The sequence below is a fragment of the Pocillopora verrucosa genome, chromosome 4 (assembly GCF_036669915.1).
Source record: "Pocillopora verrucosa isolate sample1 chromosome 4, ASM3666991v2, whole genome shotgun sequence".
Lineage (NCBI taxonomy): Eukaryota > Metazoa > Cnidaria > Anthozoa > Scleractinia > Pocilloporidae > Pocillopora > Pocillopora verrucosa.
In genome coordinates, this window is record NC_089315.1 from 30,692,542 (window position 1) to 30,708,428 (window position 15,887).

General features: G+C 39.3%; 1 protein-coding gene across 2 annotated transcripts; it reads right to left on the minus strand.

The window, feature by feature from the left end:
• Window positions 1-14: 14 nt before the first annotated feature.
• LOC131784371 (elongator complex protein 1-like) lies at window positions 15-15,814 on the minus strand. 2 transcript variants are annotated; one of them, XM_066166146.1, is made up of 39 exons: window positions 15,768-15,814; window positions 15,386-15,538; window positions 15,100-15,252; window positions 14,498-14,579; window positions 14,285-14,365; window positions 13,992-14,080; window positions 13,674-13,773; window positions 13,345-13,435; window positions 13,069-13,192; window positions 12,376-12,478; window positions 11,871-12,005; window positions 11,602-11,697; window positions 10,918-11,155; window positions 10,355-10,528; window positions 9,583-9,689; window positions 9,400-9,503; window positions 8,886-8,939; window positions 8,699-8,801; window positions 8,203-8,318; window positions 7,666-7,739; window positions 7,007-7,085; window positions 6,762-6,841; window positions 6,609-6,665; window positions 6,073-6,162; window positions 5,226-5,311; window positions 4,636-4,790; window positions 4,418-4,541; window positions 3,986-4,083; window positions 3,709-3,772; window positions 3,409-3,546; window positions 3,261-3,322; window positions 2,951-3,013; window positions 2,465-2,525; window positions 2,063-2,176; window positions 1,814-1,922; window positions 1,593-1,720; window positions 1,200-1,363; window positions 731-812; window positions 15-435 (listed from the first exon to the last, which is right to left on the minus strand). In XM_066166146.1, the coding sequence occupies exons 2-39, from the start codon at window positions 15,533-15,535 to the stop codon at window positions 362-364; spliced, it is 4,002 nt and encodes a 1,333-aa protein (XP_066022243.1). In that variant the 5' UTR covers window positions 15,536-15,538; window positions 15,768-15,814; the 3' UTR covers window positions 15-361. The 2 variants fall into 2 exon arrangements, with proteins under 2 accessions (XP_066022243.1, XP_066022242.1); XM_066166145.1 differs by having other exon boundaries at window positions 15,386-15,791.
• Between the last annotated feature and the right edge of the window lie 73 nt (window positions 15,815-15,887).

Here is a 15,887-nt window from a genome sequence, read left to right on the forward strand (position 1 = left end):
TAAACTTTACATACTGGAGTTCATTTATTAATTTATTGCCAGCTTTCGAATTCTCTCATGCCTTGACATCAGCCATAAAGTGTTTAACTCAATTGATATAAAGAGCTTGGAAAACAACTCTTCTTGTCTTGTGTCGTTTCACTTCTGTGTTCTTTCATTCTCGCAATTGTCGCTTTCTTGCCTGCCACGTACATTTATTACTTTTGATCTTTCTCCCTATCTATTGCTTGCTTACTTTCTGTAATCCTTGACAAAAGTTCATTACGTCCTTGAAATAAGAGCGTTGCTTGTGAGGAGCACTGAACTTCAAGCCTCGTGAAACACGCTGTTTCTCCTTTTCTCGGGGACGATTTGCCTTTCGTTATGACAGGAGTTGGTCAAGCTTCCAGTTCGTTGCTATTTTAAAGGGAGGAGGTTTTGGTCTTTGCAGTTCATCTGCAGGTAGAAATAACGGTAGTGATTTTTAAAATGATCCAAGATTGTTTTAGGCTTTTTTTTAGGGACAGATCGAAACATTTTAAAGATTACAGCGCCCGTGCTTGGTGCCGTTTTTACATTCCCGGGGGTAAGTGAAAATTTTCCGCGCTTCACGCAATAGTCAATTGTGTATTTTGGCACAAAGCATATTCAGGCCATCTTCAGGATTTCTAGTATTTAAAATTGTTTAAAATGTTTAAAATTAAACATGTACCATCGCAAACGAAATAAAAAGGCAAACATTGATGAGTACCTCTTGGCTTATTTAACGTCGTATTCTGATCACTTCTCATCGCTGCAATGATGCTGTTAACTGTAGCTCCTGGACCTGTGATCTGGAAAAAGGCGAATTAAAATTAATGAAACCCGACTCTATCGTGAAGGCCACGTAATACAAAATGGTTGAAAAAGAACCAAGCTCTGTACTTCTGCAAGTCTCGAAGATCGTTTGGAGATAATAAGTTGTTGCTTGAAGATGAACGATTGCCCTCCGATTGCTATCGGAAGCTGAGGATAGACTTTAAATTACGAAATGACGCGGTTGGGAGAGTAAATCACTAAAAAAAGACTCACTGACGTTTTGTAACGAGAAAGGTACAAACTAAACAAATCTGAGTTGCCATTAGGAGCCAAACACATGCCTTCGCCATCCGCTTCTTTACCACTATGCTACCGAGAACTCGATAGAGAGTTGGGTAATTTTTACAATCGGCTTAACGTACCTGGGAAACTTGACTTGAATTGCTGGAGCTTTCCTCTGGGGGCCAGATAACGCCGATCGATGATTCTATCATTGAGATTAGCTTTTCAAAGTTGGTTTGAAGGACGGTAGCTTGTTCCGCATGATCAAACAAAACCAACATCTTGAGCAAGGACGCCATGTCGTCTGCAAATGAAGTAATCGGAAATAACGTTGCATGCACCACGATACTCTAGTTATAACTGACACTTAACTGCACATGCGTACTTCAGCCTTGTGTCTATGCTTGCGTTTTTACGACCAGTCTCAAATGAATCAGTGGTTCAGCCCCTAAATCTTCTTTCCGCGCCCTTTATGGGCCTGCCTTGATTTATCCAATATATAGGGCGCTAATACATGAACTGGACTCGCATACCTGTGGTCTTGTGAACGGTTTGAATAATGTCAGAAAGTGCTTCCATCAAGGCTAAATCCTCAAATCTACTTCCCTCTTTCAAGCTGTACATCTTTCGTGCAGTTTTTCTTCGATTTTTGGAGGATCGCCTGTCAAAAATAAATTTTAATTACAGACCTTACTTAGCCGCAAAGAAGTTTAGGAAAGATGTGACTTAAGTTTAAAATAGGACTTTTGTCTACCCGGTTGATCTTGACCCACGGGAACTGGTGCTAGAGGCATACTCCGAGTTATCGCCTACGCTGCTCGTGTCGGAGAACAGGTCCGTATCATCTCGCGCCAGTCCACTCTCTGTAAAGGAAGACACCGACGAAAAAAATTTCGAAGATGATTGGAAAAAAGGAAATTAGTGGCTGACTCAAAGGTACAGGCAAATGAACCAGCATGGAACAAAGCAACCAAAAAAATTACCTAAAAATGTCGTGTTATACCTTGATATTCTACACTTTGCTGTTCTTTCAATTCTCTGACAACTTTCAGTCGCTTGGTGTATTTATTGAACAGCTCCTCCTGTTCTTGTATGGAACTCAAGTGGTGGTTATGGGCTGAGATTAAAAAAAATAAAATTAAAAAAAACAGACCTTTATTCTTTAAGCTTCCTATTCTTACAAGGAAAACAAGTTCAAGTGAGCCTTGCAAATATTTTCAGTTAAACTTTGTTAAAGAGATGACGACTCCTTCAACTCTTGGAATGACGTTTGTTTGTTTGTTTTTTCTTTTAAATATCTTTCGGATGAAAAAAATCCCGCGAATACTCTTCAATGATGACTCCGCAGATGATCAGAAATTCCCGTTTTGCGAAGATAAGTAGTAGTTAAATTACTATTACAAACCTTCTTCCAACGCGCCTTTCAAATGTGTCTCCACAATATCTGTCCGATCATGTTTATGCATCTATAAGGGACATAAACACGAACCCTGTAAACGGCGACGCTATTCAAAATTAGCCCTAAGTTAACTTAAACCGCTTCCATCCCCCATCGAGTTTAAAGGGCTTGCGTCCCTAGATAAGTCACACGAAAGGAGACGAACTGTTCTGTCGAGTTTTAAGCAAAACTGTCATGTCGCTTTTTTTCCTCTGGAAATTCGCTCTTTCTACTGAAGGCACTTAAGTCTGAAAGGAAAAAATAATTCTGCCCCAGTCTTACACGCTCACTCCCTCATTCGCTCCAGGCTTCCTCTGTCCCGCTGGTGCTAGCGAGACCATCGACTTAACTAGTGAAAGCGTGCTTCAAAAAAATTCTTACAGAGACTTGATAATACGTTTGAGTTCCCGGGATAGTACAGGAGGGACGCCGTCCTAAAACTCTCTAACTCACCAATCTCAGAGCTTCTTCCCACTGCATTCCGTCGATAAGAACAGCAATGGCTTCCTCAGGATCCTACGAAACCAAACAAAAAAGCACAAGGACATAAATCCAAACCAAGAAACAGCAGGTCTTCAAAATTTGAAAAGAATGAAAATGTAACAATAGAGAAGGAATTCAAATGAAAAACCATAAATCTAAGGCATAGTGTAAAAGAGTTTAGAAATTGTCATTAGCTGGTGCGGGGATAAACGCACTAACCCTGAGTGATGATATATCAATCACTCATAACTAGACTCTTGTGTTCTCTGCAGTTCTTTACCTTTGCATATTCTTCCAAGACTCTGGAGGCTTCAAGGGAACGCTTATGTCCTTTCAGATAACCTACAGTTTTGCAAATGAACACATTAATCCTGACCAACAGATGTTTCAAGAACAAGAGAGTTCTACCAAAGAGGTGAGTAGCTCACCTGCAACTGTTCTGGCCAATGATACCAGTTGTTCGCCAGTGTGCTGCAACAGAGAAGCCATACAAAACACTTGTCTCCAGTTTCCGCTCTTCTGGAATGATGATAGAGCTTGCTCGTGAGCTCCACAACTAGTAAATACTGCAAAAAGGAAAGTTAATACTTGAGGCTGGTAAGGCTAGTAAGTGCTAAATTCATTGTGGTTATACCTGAAGGGTTTGGTAGAAGCAGATTTATAACAACCACATATAGGTAATAATGCAAATTTATCCTCTTCTAAATTTGAAACGTTAAATAACATACCTAGTCCGGCTTCCTCGTGTCTTTTCTGTTGAACAAGGTACTCGCCATATGCAACCAATAAAGCCTGTAAATAACGCAGTTATTTCAAAATTAACCCGAGACAGACAAGCTAATCTTCAACGTCTTTGATGGGTAGCCTGGGTAGGCTTATGGCTAAGTCAGGTGGATACACACTCTGGTCCAATCCATTCGTAAATGGACACAGTCATTAAATCATTAGAAAGGAAAAATAGCAGAACGAACATGAAAATCTTCAATCGCATAATTATCGACTCACCCGGTGCTCCTGGCTGGATTTCCCATAAAGCTTAAGCGCGTCCTTGAATAGACAGTTCTCTTTCACAAGTAAAACAAGCTCATCAAAATGTTCTGGCCCTAGAGAATACATAAGAGAAGTCACTCGCACTGCTGCGACGATCTACTTCAGTAAGAGCCAACTCACGAGGGTGAAGCGAATGAAAATATTTTACCGTCCCCCCTCCCCCCCCCCCAAAAGAGAAAAAAAATCCTCAACAGGTCGCTAATACCCATCTATACTGCAAACTACGTTGCACAGAATTTCAACACACAATATTAGTTTCTGGTGTTTGGTTTATTATTGCTCAAACAAGGCGGACTGTTGGGGTAACAGGTGATTTGTTCTTCACAATCTACCCCCTTAAATCGCAAAAAGAATACTCCCATATTACATTACAACTTCACTACCTACCGCACAAACTAAGATGTTGAATAGCTTTAGTGTGGCGCTTAAGGTATTTGTCTATGCTGAAACGCTGGAAATTTGTCTCCATTTTCCGTAGATTATTTAAAAATGGGAGATATTCTTTAGGATCCTGAAAAAAAAATGTGAATTGGTAGAAATCAGCATCATCGGCTTCCTTTAGACATAAACGCGCAAAGAATACCGCTGTCCACTTTTATCATTACCTTCTGCGATTTTTCAGCGACCATAAGTACTAATTCAAAGTCGTACATTCCCAGTGCTACGTCATACATTTGATTGACGTCTACCAGAAAGAGAACATATCTAAGGGCTTCCTCTGACGTAACTCGTTCGGTTTCTGTTGTATTTACTGGATTGGCTTGAATGAAAATAGGAACTTAAGTTATTAATGTGATATATATTGTGAACGCCTTCAAAACCTACCACTTACATAAAAAGGGAAAAAGTAGTATCTAGGCATTTCGCTAAGACCGCCTAAACAGTAACGTAATATCTAAATACTGCAAAAATACCAATGATTTAAATCGTTCCAATGACGGCAAAACGGTATGATTTTAACAAAAGTCGATTTTATCCACAAAACTGAAGAAAAAGATGGATCAAAGTGGAAAAACTGTAGGACTTGACGAGAAAACGTTTCTTACACTCCGGAGTCTCCTACATTGTACCAAGAAAGAAGAAATTTCATGGACTCGATTCACGTTTATCAAAAGATAGAACCCAGGATTCTAGTTCAAGGCGAGAAAGCAAATATTACTACCTGTAGGAGCTTGAAACAAACGAACAAACAAACCTTTTAAATCTTTGATGATCATCAAAACTTTCTCTAACTCTGGATCATTCTTCTTCACATACGTGGTTAGGATGGACAGAAAGTACCTTCAAATAAATTGGGCAGAATTGAGGTGTTCACATACATACGCACTGTTCTCTGATAGAGAGCCAGGAACGAGCTAATTCCTTCCCAGTCGCCTCTCTGTTGGAAATGCACGGGAACAGTTCCCTTCGTGCTCTTCGTTGTGTGCTGATGAATGACTCGTTTCCATATCGCTTGCACTTTCAGACACCACAGATAAGTTAAAACTGGGAACTAGTCAGTAGCGAAACCTCAGAAAACTAATGCTACTCACCTAAAATATACTCAAACCAGTAACTAGTTATAGTTCTCACTAGAGCTGCCCCCGCCCTACAGTACCATTTTCTTTTTTTTTTTTGAGTTGGGCTTGTTGTTTACAGTTGTGTAGTTATGACCATTTGCGGGAAAGACGTTGATACCTTGCGGCCGTGCAAGCGATCAAATCGAGATTTTTTTTGGTTACGATCAACCGAAAACACCTACATTCTCTCTTCTCCAGTCTTCCTCTATACTATGACAAATCTCGTGTCAAAGACGCCGATCCTAAAAGTCCTCGCGCGCGTGTCTTTTTACTGGCAGCCCATGACCATTTGCGGGAAAAACGTTGATACCTTGCGGCCGTGCAAGCGATCAAATCGAGATTTTTTCTGGTTATGATCTACCGAAAATACCCACATTCCCTCTTCTCCAGTCTTCCTCTATATTACGCGGGGAGTCCTAAGGTGCCTCCTCGGGTTTTTGGCCCTCTAGGGCCAAAAACCCTGCGGGGGCAATTATGACTTACTTGTTATGGCCAACAGCTTCCAAGGCAGCGCGCACAGCATCACAAACTCGATCAACTTTACTTAACTCATCACCCAGAGACGCAACAGGGCTGTTGAAAGAAGAACCGTTTTAAAATACTACGACGGACAAGCGCTCGTTATTAGCGCTCCTGCACGAGCTTTTCTCTGCCAGTGGGAAGTATGAGACCTTGAACAATACGAGTCAGCGACAGTTCTGAAAGGAGTCTAACCAAACCTCTACCCAACTCGTCTCCAATCTTCCCACGGGCAGGGAAACATGCGTCTTGCAGCGCTTATAGTGAGAGCTCCTTTCAAACAATCTAAAAAGACGCCAGTGCGCCAGCAAAAGGTGTTTTAACAACAGGTTGGTGATAAATCAAAGCAAAGAAGACGAAAAGTTGCTATTACCATGGCAACCAACAAAGCAGTCAAACGACTGTGCTTGTGAGAACGTGAATGCCAGAGGCAAGTATGGAGAATATACATATTGATGTAAGGGTGGAAAGTGTTGAAAACATATTAAATAAACACGTACGTCTGTTTTGATTCAGAATAATAATCAGAATACATCGTGGTAGTCACATCTTCCTCTCTGCCAGAGAAAAAAAAAATCAAGAAATTAAAAACACCCGATCGTAAACTTTTTGACACTTTTAAATTGGAAATCGAAATTCAGAAAACCACATACTTAAGATCCGTGAGGAATAGGTTGATAAAATTTACCGATTCCACATGACTCACAAATTTATCCAAATTTTCCAAGAAAAGCTGCGAAAGACAGAATTTCAGTAGATATTTTATTATAAATAAATAAACAAATAAAGAAAACTAAAAATGCTCGCTCACATGACCGGTTCCCCGGCCCCGGTCTTGAGTGTAAGAAACTTGTACCACTAATTTGGTTTCATTCAGCCATAAAAAAGTGATACTCACCTTGGGATTGTGGTCATGTATCAAATTAAGATTGATCCGATGACGGCGCATGACGGTAAAGGCCTCTCCATAGCTGAGACTGAAATACCAAAGGTACATTGATCAACATAACCACGCCCAATTCTAGATCAGAGTAGTCTATTTAAGGCGCTATTGTCCGAAGTTAGACACTAGTATCTGATTTTAGACACTAGAATCTGATTTAAGACACTATGTCCGATTTTAGACACTAGCGTCTGCTTTTAGACACTTGAGACTGATTTTAAACACTAGTGCCCGATTCTAGACACTGTTGTTCAATTTTAAACACTGTTCTCCACTTTTAGACGTTAGCGTGTGATTTTAGACAGTAGTGACCGATTTTAGACACTATTGTCCAATTTTAGACACCGTTCTCCACTTTTAAACACTAGCGTCTGGTTTTAGACAATAGTGACCGATTTTAGACCCTATAGTGTCCTATTTTAGACACTAGAGTTTCGATTTTAGACAACAATGTCCCATTATAGACACTGGAGTCTGCTTTGGGTTGCCAGTGTCTTAAGTCCAATTATTCCGAGACTAGTATCCGTTTTTAAACACCAACGTCCGATCTTAGGCACTAGTCACCTGGTGTCCAGTCTCGTCAAAAATCCAGTCTCATCACCAGGCCTACTCACCTGTCTAAACATTTCTGTAAATACGACAAAACTAGCGATCGAGGATGAATAGTCTCTATATTTCCACGAGGCATCTACGAGGATAATCAGACAAAGATAACACTTCAGTTGTATACATTAGCCGCATAAGGAAAAATTCTGGCCAAATTTCTTGTTACTAAAATAGGGTCTGTATACGAAGCTGAATTGAGTAGCTACGCAACTTAACCGTGTTTCTTTAGAAAGAAGCGACTAGGAAAACTTCATTCTTTCTGGATGGTGTGCGAGACCATCGCTTGTGAATCCACCCAGCAATTAGCGAGTATTTCCTGGCAGTTTGGCGGAGAGAGCATTGTGAGAGTTCAGAGTCTTACGTAAGAACACAACTCAGATGACCCCGTCATGGCCTCTCGGACCCAGACTTCTCGATTCAGAGTTCAACACGGTAACCTAAACGCCATCGCGTTTTCCGTAACTTGTTAAGAAAAGGACGCTTGAATGTAAAAGAATTCCACCGTGGAAAAATGAAGTCTTTTAAAAGTATTCCTGTTCTCGTACCTGCAAAATAACTTTCGTATCTTGAGTAACAGCGACCACTATCCGTGAACCTCTCTCGACGCGTCTTATGTTTTCATCCAAAGGATGCGGTTTATCTTCAATCAAAACTGGCAAACCTACGACATCAAGGAGTAGTCTGAAGTAAGCTTTCGCTGAGATCAGACAAGTTTGTGGCGCTGAAGGTGATGGATTCTTAACCGCACTAACTCAGAGTTCGGATATGGAAAAATGTCACCTTAATTTTGCAAGTGCTTTATTTCTAAGAATTCGTGTCGATCTTAGAGATGAAAATAAGTTTCTAATCAAAATTTTACCAATCGCTCTGACGAAGGGCTAACGCTCGAAACGTCAGCTTTTTTACCCTTTACGGTGGCTAATTTACGTTTTCAACCCAGTTGTTAACACTAAATTACCTGCTATACTCTCCCACCGACGCAGCACCACAGTTTCTTTAGAAACTTACCCCTTTATTCTAATCAAAAGGTCTGGAACCTACCTCGCGTGGTTGGTAAAAGACTTATACAACGCAACGTGTGCGCATGCGTTGTTAGAAGAAGAAATTCATCATGAACAGCGAAGGAAGAGCAGTTTGAAGCCACCTATAATGTAAAATTCAAATTATGTTCCGCTGTCAGCTGTGGTATTTGGCACTACGATAAAAACATCAAAATACAGAATCGTACCTCTTTGTTATTCGCATATAACCTTGAGTGTTCAGTCAATCCCAGAACGACTTCCTGTAAATTAAAAAAAAAAGGATTTCTTAGTTACGGCACAATGGCTTCGGGGAAAGTTTTCATGAGTCCAGATCAAAATGTCAGGGTTTAACTTTTGCCTGAGGTTGACGAATTTTGTATTTGACATTTAATTCTCGATTGTGAAACAATCAAAGTTCATTTGCCTTCACGGGTGTTTTTTTTTTTTATCCTGTTCCAGGAATTAATCCGCCATAGAAACTGGAATGACATCGCTGTTTTATTCATTTGACGAAGGTCCTTAAGTAAAATTGGGGCTTGAGGCTTTAGGAAGGGTGGGGAGGGAAGGGGGGGGGGAGAGATTAATTCCTCACTGTGATACTATGACTGCACGTCTTTTCTGTCCGAAAGAAACTGCTTCAAAAATGTCTAACAACTACAGAAGGTGAGGAGACTCGGGTCAACTTTGACCACTGAACAAAATTATATTTGAGTTACAAACCTCATCTCCCACTAAGGCTGTTTTTACACACTGGCACGGTTGAGGGAGAGAGATTTCAAGTCCTCGACTGTTAAACCATGGTGATAATTTGGCCTGGCTTGAATCTGAAAACAAAATAAATATGTCACGTCAGATTTAGGAGACCTTTGAACAAAGACTCAACTCGCCTTTCAAGTTAGATACCTGAAGTGTAACTAAGTAAGTTTCCATTAATGAGCTCCACTAATACAGACTCAGTGTGACGACGGGCACAAAGACGAAGGACTGGCGTGTCGGTTTCAGTCGTGCGCCTGAGAAGAAAAGAGAAGAAATTGGGAGTAATAAAGCTTAGTGAAACCTTTACATCCTCCGTATTCTCTATACTGTTCTCTAAACATTTCTAAGGTGCTGATAAGGAGAATTTGTTCAACAATAAAGAGCTTCTCTACATGGTGATCATTTCCTTTACTCTCGTGGCCTTAAAGTTTGATTCAGCAGTGACATTGTAAATTCTCCCCTCTAGCTTCTACACATTTCCTTGAAATTTTGCTGTGAGAATTTAAATGCTAGTCACTCTTGTGAGTAAAAGGGTTCATAGTGACTTGCATTCTCAAGTATGCTGGTTATGTAGACCTCTGTTTATTTGGATTTCTTAACAAATAAATTGTTAACAAACGAAAGGTAACGGAGAGTGTTTTGAAAAATCGAGGGTGCTCGCAAATCATGTAAAATAAAAAAAATCTCAAGAGTTTACCAGAATTTTACTCAGTTGAAAGGAACAACTAGACACCCACCAGCATTGAGTTTAGAATCAATGACTTCTGCTGATATAACTTTGCATGTTATGTGGGTATATTGCCTGGCTTACAATCTACTATAGTGAAACCCTGTTAATGGCAGACTGGCTGTGATTCACAAAGGAAATAGAAATAAGTAAGACTGTATCACTGTGAATACACATAAGTTCAACTCTTACCTGATAGCAATGCTATTAGCCCCATCTTCTGCAGAGATCTCTAATTCACAAACAATGTCTTTCTGACTCATGGTATCCCATCCAACTGCGATAAGGGTGCAGTCCTTCCACCAAATCATCTGCCGCCAACACAAGGCTCCTGTCCATACTGTTGGAAAGTCTTTGGTGTCTATACTGTTATGTACAAGAAACACATAATAAAGAATGAGTAAATAAGCAAGAAGTTTGTGTGCAAACATCAGTTAGAACTCCAAGCTACTCAAAGTCTCCATTCCACATCCTAAAATTACAAAATGGTTGCCTGGGTGTAGGATCGTCTTGTCTTCAAACCCTAAAACTTGGTTCTAAAAATGTAACAACATATCACATGGAGGTCAAACACAGGTATCCAAGTTGGTGACTATTAGTTGCCAAAATTGTTTTTAAGTCCCCATGGGTACCAAAATGGTTGTAGCTTGGAAGAGAACACAAGTAAACAATTTAAATGCATCTTTTCATTATCTGTCAATTTCTGTACCAAGAGAAAGCATTTTGTAATGAGAAAAATAACAACACTGTGTTACCTGTAAATGCCAACAAGGTTTGGGGCTTTGCCAGGTGCCCTGAACACTTCTTTTACGCCATTTTCTGTCAATAATTTGAAGATTGCCATCTTGCCATTGGACATCATAACTGCCGTATCACTACAGTGTGTGGGTGGAGCAAAGCTGATGGTGGACACTGGGGATGGCAGGTCCAGGGCATAGGCAGACATTGGAGGGGGAACCACCATGTTTTTCATTGGAGTCAGCAACAACTTAGCTACAAATAAGATAAGGAATATCTGAACTAAACCTGGCTTTTACATCCAAACATCAATACAAATATTCTCCATACTGTTCTCTATACATTTCCTAGGATGCTGGCAAGGAGAATTTGTTCAACAATCAATAGGTTTTTAAGTTGGTGGTCATTCCCTTTAGCCTCCTGACCTTGACATTTAATTTATGGGTGACATCATAAGGAGGACTTGGATGCTAGTCATTTTTAGTGGGGCAAAGGGTAAAAATACACATGGCTGAATTCATAAATGGCCATGCATATTTACGCAAAACAAAACTTGACAATAACTTGCCACACCTATGTACATTACCCTTACTCATGAGCTACCTACTTATAAACAAGATCTATTTTACACAGGGAACAGAGAATAATTTTAAATCAAACTTCTCTAACAATTAAACACTTTCAAAATGCTACAACTATACCTCCATCAATGACTGCTACAGTGGACATGTTTTGTTCACTAGCCCCTTCACTATGAACTGTATTCCAACACCACTCATAACTCAAGTACTGGCCTCCTGTGCAAGGAAATTATTTTAAAATACATTTGTTGAGCTCAGTGTCACCAGACCAAGACCACTAACTCATCTCAATTTTGGACAACTGGCACATGCAAGATCATATATATTTGCTTAATAATGACATTTATCTTGCAACCAATGTGCTACAATTTGCATGTGTTCATTCTTACCTCTCGTCATGATGTGCATTCTTAGGGCAGCCTCTGGGTCCCATAAAAGACAGGCCACTCTATGTTTAGCAGATGCTGGGAATTCCATTTGCTGCTTCAGATACCAGTGATAATTATTCACTGTCCACAACTGAACTGCAAGTCACAAGGTAAAACATTAATATGTTATTGTTATCTTAGCATAGTATTAATGAAAGAACAACTAGAGAGCCATATCTAACAACATTGTTACTTGGAAAAGATGAGAGTGAGAGTGATTCCTACCACTTCAGTTTTACATCTAAATAAAAATGACACGTGTCTAATAAACCTTTTGATCCCTATGAGTGACCAGCATCTAAATTCTCCTTGCAATATGACCCCTGAATAAAGGACATGATCACCAAGCTCTCTGTTGTTGAACAAATTCTCCGTGTCAACATCTTAGGCAACGTATAGAGTACAGTGGGGAGAATATTTATAACGATGTTGGGGTTTACAGGGTTTATAAATAAAGAAAACAAACCATAAGACTTTGGTACAAATTCTTCTATCTGTTCTGTGCTTGGTAACTCTTCAGACCAGACAGCTAGTACTGATGAGTCATTATTCCATGCTATTTCCAATACCTTGTACAAGACATTATTACAACATACAAAATGTTAATATTTACCAAGCAGCCACTCTGGGAAGTGGCATGTTGCAACCACACAATGAGAACTATCAACAACAGTCTACTACAGCCCCCCCCCCCCCAAAAAAAAACAAAACAAAACAAAACAAAAACAAAAACAAACAAAAAAAACAAAAGAAAGAAAGAAAGAAAGAAAGGTAACATGTTTAAAGCCACACACATCTGCTCTGATATTGTTATGCCCATGAGCTTTTTATAGCTATCATCATCTATGATCACAAAGGCCAGAGATTACAGCCTCAGTGAGGTTTTTATTCAACTTAAACAAAAACATATTGTGCCAAATCAGCCATAAAATATTATTACAGCATGTTTAATGCTTTAACCTTGCGGTTGACCAGTTTCTCTTTACAATATCACCCCTGAATCACATATTGAGGTAACAAGAATAAAAGAAATGATCACCAGCAAAGGAAGTTCTGATGTGATTGTTATACAAATTCTCCTTTTTCACCACATGTATGGAGAGCAGTATGGAGATTATGCATACTGATGTTACAGTGTAAACCATTAACTGCTATTTACCTGAACTTCCATCTTGCCAAAAGGAAGCACAAATTCTCCATGTCTGAGGCCATTTCTCTCAAAGAAAATCACTTCATGTCTATGAGGCTTGCGCTGGGTTGAAGCTATTAAGCTGCCTGATGGTCTAAAAAGGTAATTATAAAAACAAATGTTTAAAAAAATGGAAAAAAGTAAAGGCAATTAAATAAAAACTGTATAAAAAAATAGAAAAAAAATAGAGGCAAATGAGCTTGAGGGAAAGCAACAAAACTTTGCTGATGACTTTCATGAACCTACCTCCAAAATAATGCCTGTTCCAATCCATCAACATTTTCACTTGTAGAGCTAAGTACACCTTCCCTATTCCACACTCTCAATTTCCTTGCACCTATCATCAAACAACATACAATCATTTTCATGCGTGACTTATGGTACATACATTTGGATGCTGAATAAAATTGTGAACAAAAATAAATTGACATGACTGGAGACAGATTTCAGAATGAGCCATAGTTAGTGAAGTTGAAGTTGTACAATGCCCAAAAGCAAAGTGTGATATTTATTAGGGGAGGGGAGAGATGAAGGTAGGAGTATTAAGAACAAAAATGATGTGCTAAAGCAGATACCTGTCAAAGGATGGATTGCACTGGCTGCGAAAAATTGTCCATCACCACGCCAGCTGATTCTTGGTTTCCTGTCATCCCAACTTGCAGCAGGCTTGGCAATCTGTTGTAGAATGAAATCAAAGTCAATTTGCAATCCTACAAATGCAGCAAAAAAGATTCAAGTGAACTTCCTACTTGAAGTACCCTTCTGTGGATGCTAATAAAACTTCAAAGTAAAAACACTGTATGTAATTAATTCTCTCTGTGAGATTTAAAGTACACAGGTATAAATATCACCACAAGTATATTACACCATGTACTAAAGAAAATCACACTCACAACTTCCTGTACATCAGCAGCTGTTGGTTTGCCTTGGGACCCATGGAACTGTGTTTCTTTTTTTCCCCAACCAACTGTGATTGGTTTTTCTGACAAGAAAATATATACATATGAATTAAGTCTTAACAGATCTGTATTTATATTCCTCAGTAAATCTAAAATTAAAAAAAAAAAACCTTAACAATACTTGTAATAGTATAAAAATTAAAGATCTTTTGATAGTGAGTTGTGCCTTATTTTGGAGAGCCTGCAACAATTAATACAAAGGTGCTGTAAGCAATTGGATGACTCACCTTCACCAAACTCCTCTGAGTGAAAAGGGAACTCACAAATGGCATCAAAATCCTTTGTCATTATGATAAGAGTTTCTTCTCCTTAAAAATGTCAAAGGAAAAGTCTTCAGATTTCATAAAGATGTGTAAATTAGTTTTTGTGTGCTATATCAAAACAGTATACCAATAGAATTAATTCCTTAAAGGTCATCAACATGAATAATATTTTCCAACCTGTCATGAATACCACAAGCTCTTGATCAGGACTCCATTCCATACACCTGAGCCCATTGTCCACACTGCCAACACATTCAACCTGACAAAGGAACATATTGACTGAACCACATACCTGGACATGTCAAGATCCTCATCAAGGCTTAAATTTTTCAAATGATTTTTCCCTTTTTTTCTCTTTTTTACATGATTTACTGGGAAATACTACCATCAAACTGTAATATATATTTTCTTCTCAATGATGAAAAGGTAAGTTGTGTGAGGTACAAATAATTCAAGATTTCAGTTTATCCAAAAAAAAAACCTATTATAATTAACCTCCTCTTCTTCCCCTATTTCATCCCATGGCCTCTTCAACCCATCCCCTCTGATTTTAGCCATTGGGTTTGATGTTAATGGTTGATCATGAGTAGAGAGTTAGACACTACAAAAGTATCTTGAGTGTGAACCAACACAAGCACCCCAGCCTGAGACAATGACTTGGCCAGGTCTCAAACCTAGAGCTTCAACTCACATTCCCACTTTGGGGTTATTTTTGACTGTTCTTTTTTTTTTTTGAGGGATTTGTTCTTGACAATTACCCAAACCAGACCTCGGCTTACCTGGTCAGTAACTGTATTCCAAAGAATTACATCTCCTTTTGCAGTGGCCACACATACAGATTCCAAGTCTGGCAAGTGCTGCATTCCAATAACACAGCCACTACCATCTTCTGGCAGGTACCCATCGGATACAAGTGAAACAGAACTTACAGCCTGTAGAATAAAAATGAAAAAAAACTAAAAAAATGCTAATGGCTATTGTACAGCAGTTATTAATAGTGGCTTCAAAAATTATCAAGGGCGAATTTTCAAAGGCAGAATTATACGGCCTACTGCAGTGTTGTACCTGATGAGTGGAGGGCTGGACGCCTGTTATGTGAGTAGATGTTGCAGTGTAAATAACTCCACAATCACAATCCACTGACAAACAAAATGGGTCCTCAGTTCCTTCCAACTCCAGCACTGGAAAACTCCTCAGTAGTTCAAGATTTCTCATGATCTATATCCAAAGAAAAAGACTATTCCCTTTATGACACGGGTTATGTATCATGAAATTAACTCAGCTGAGCTAGTCTGTTTCGGACACGTGCTTGGCGAAGGGTTTCTGATCGTCCTTTCCTTCGAACGAGTCAAGCGGAAATACACATAAAATGGCAGGTTATAATTTCTACACTCTGCTTCGCCATAAATACTCAAACATTACTGATAGAGGAGTAACGAAACCATACACAAAAGATTCACATGTGCAGAAAACAACGTCCTCATGATAAACACCGCTGGCTATCATCATCCAGAAAGACTGGAAACTACTTCCTAGTTCTTCACATTTGCAATCTAGTTCATGAGCG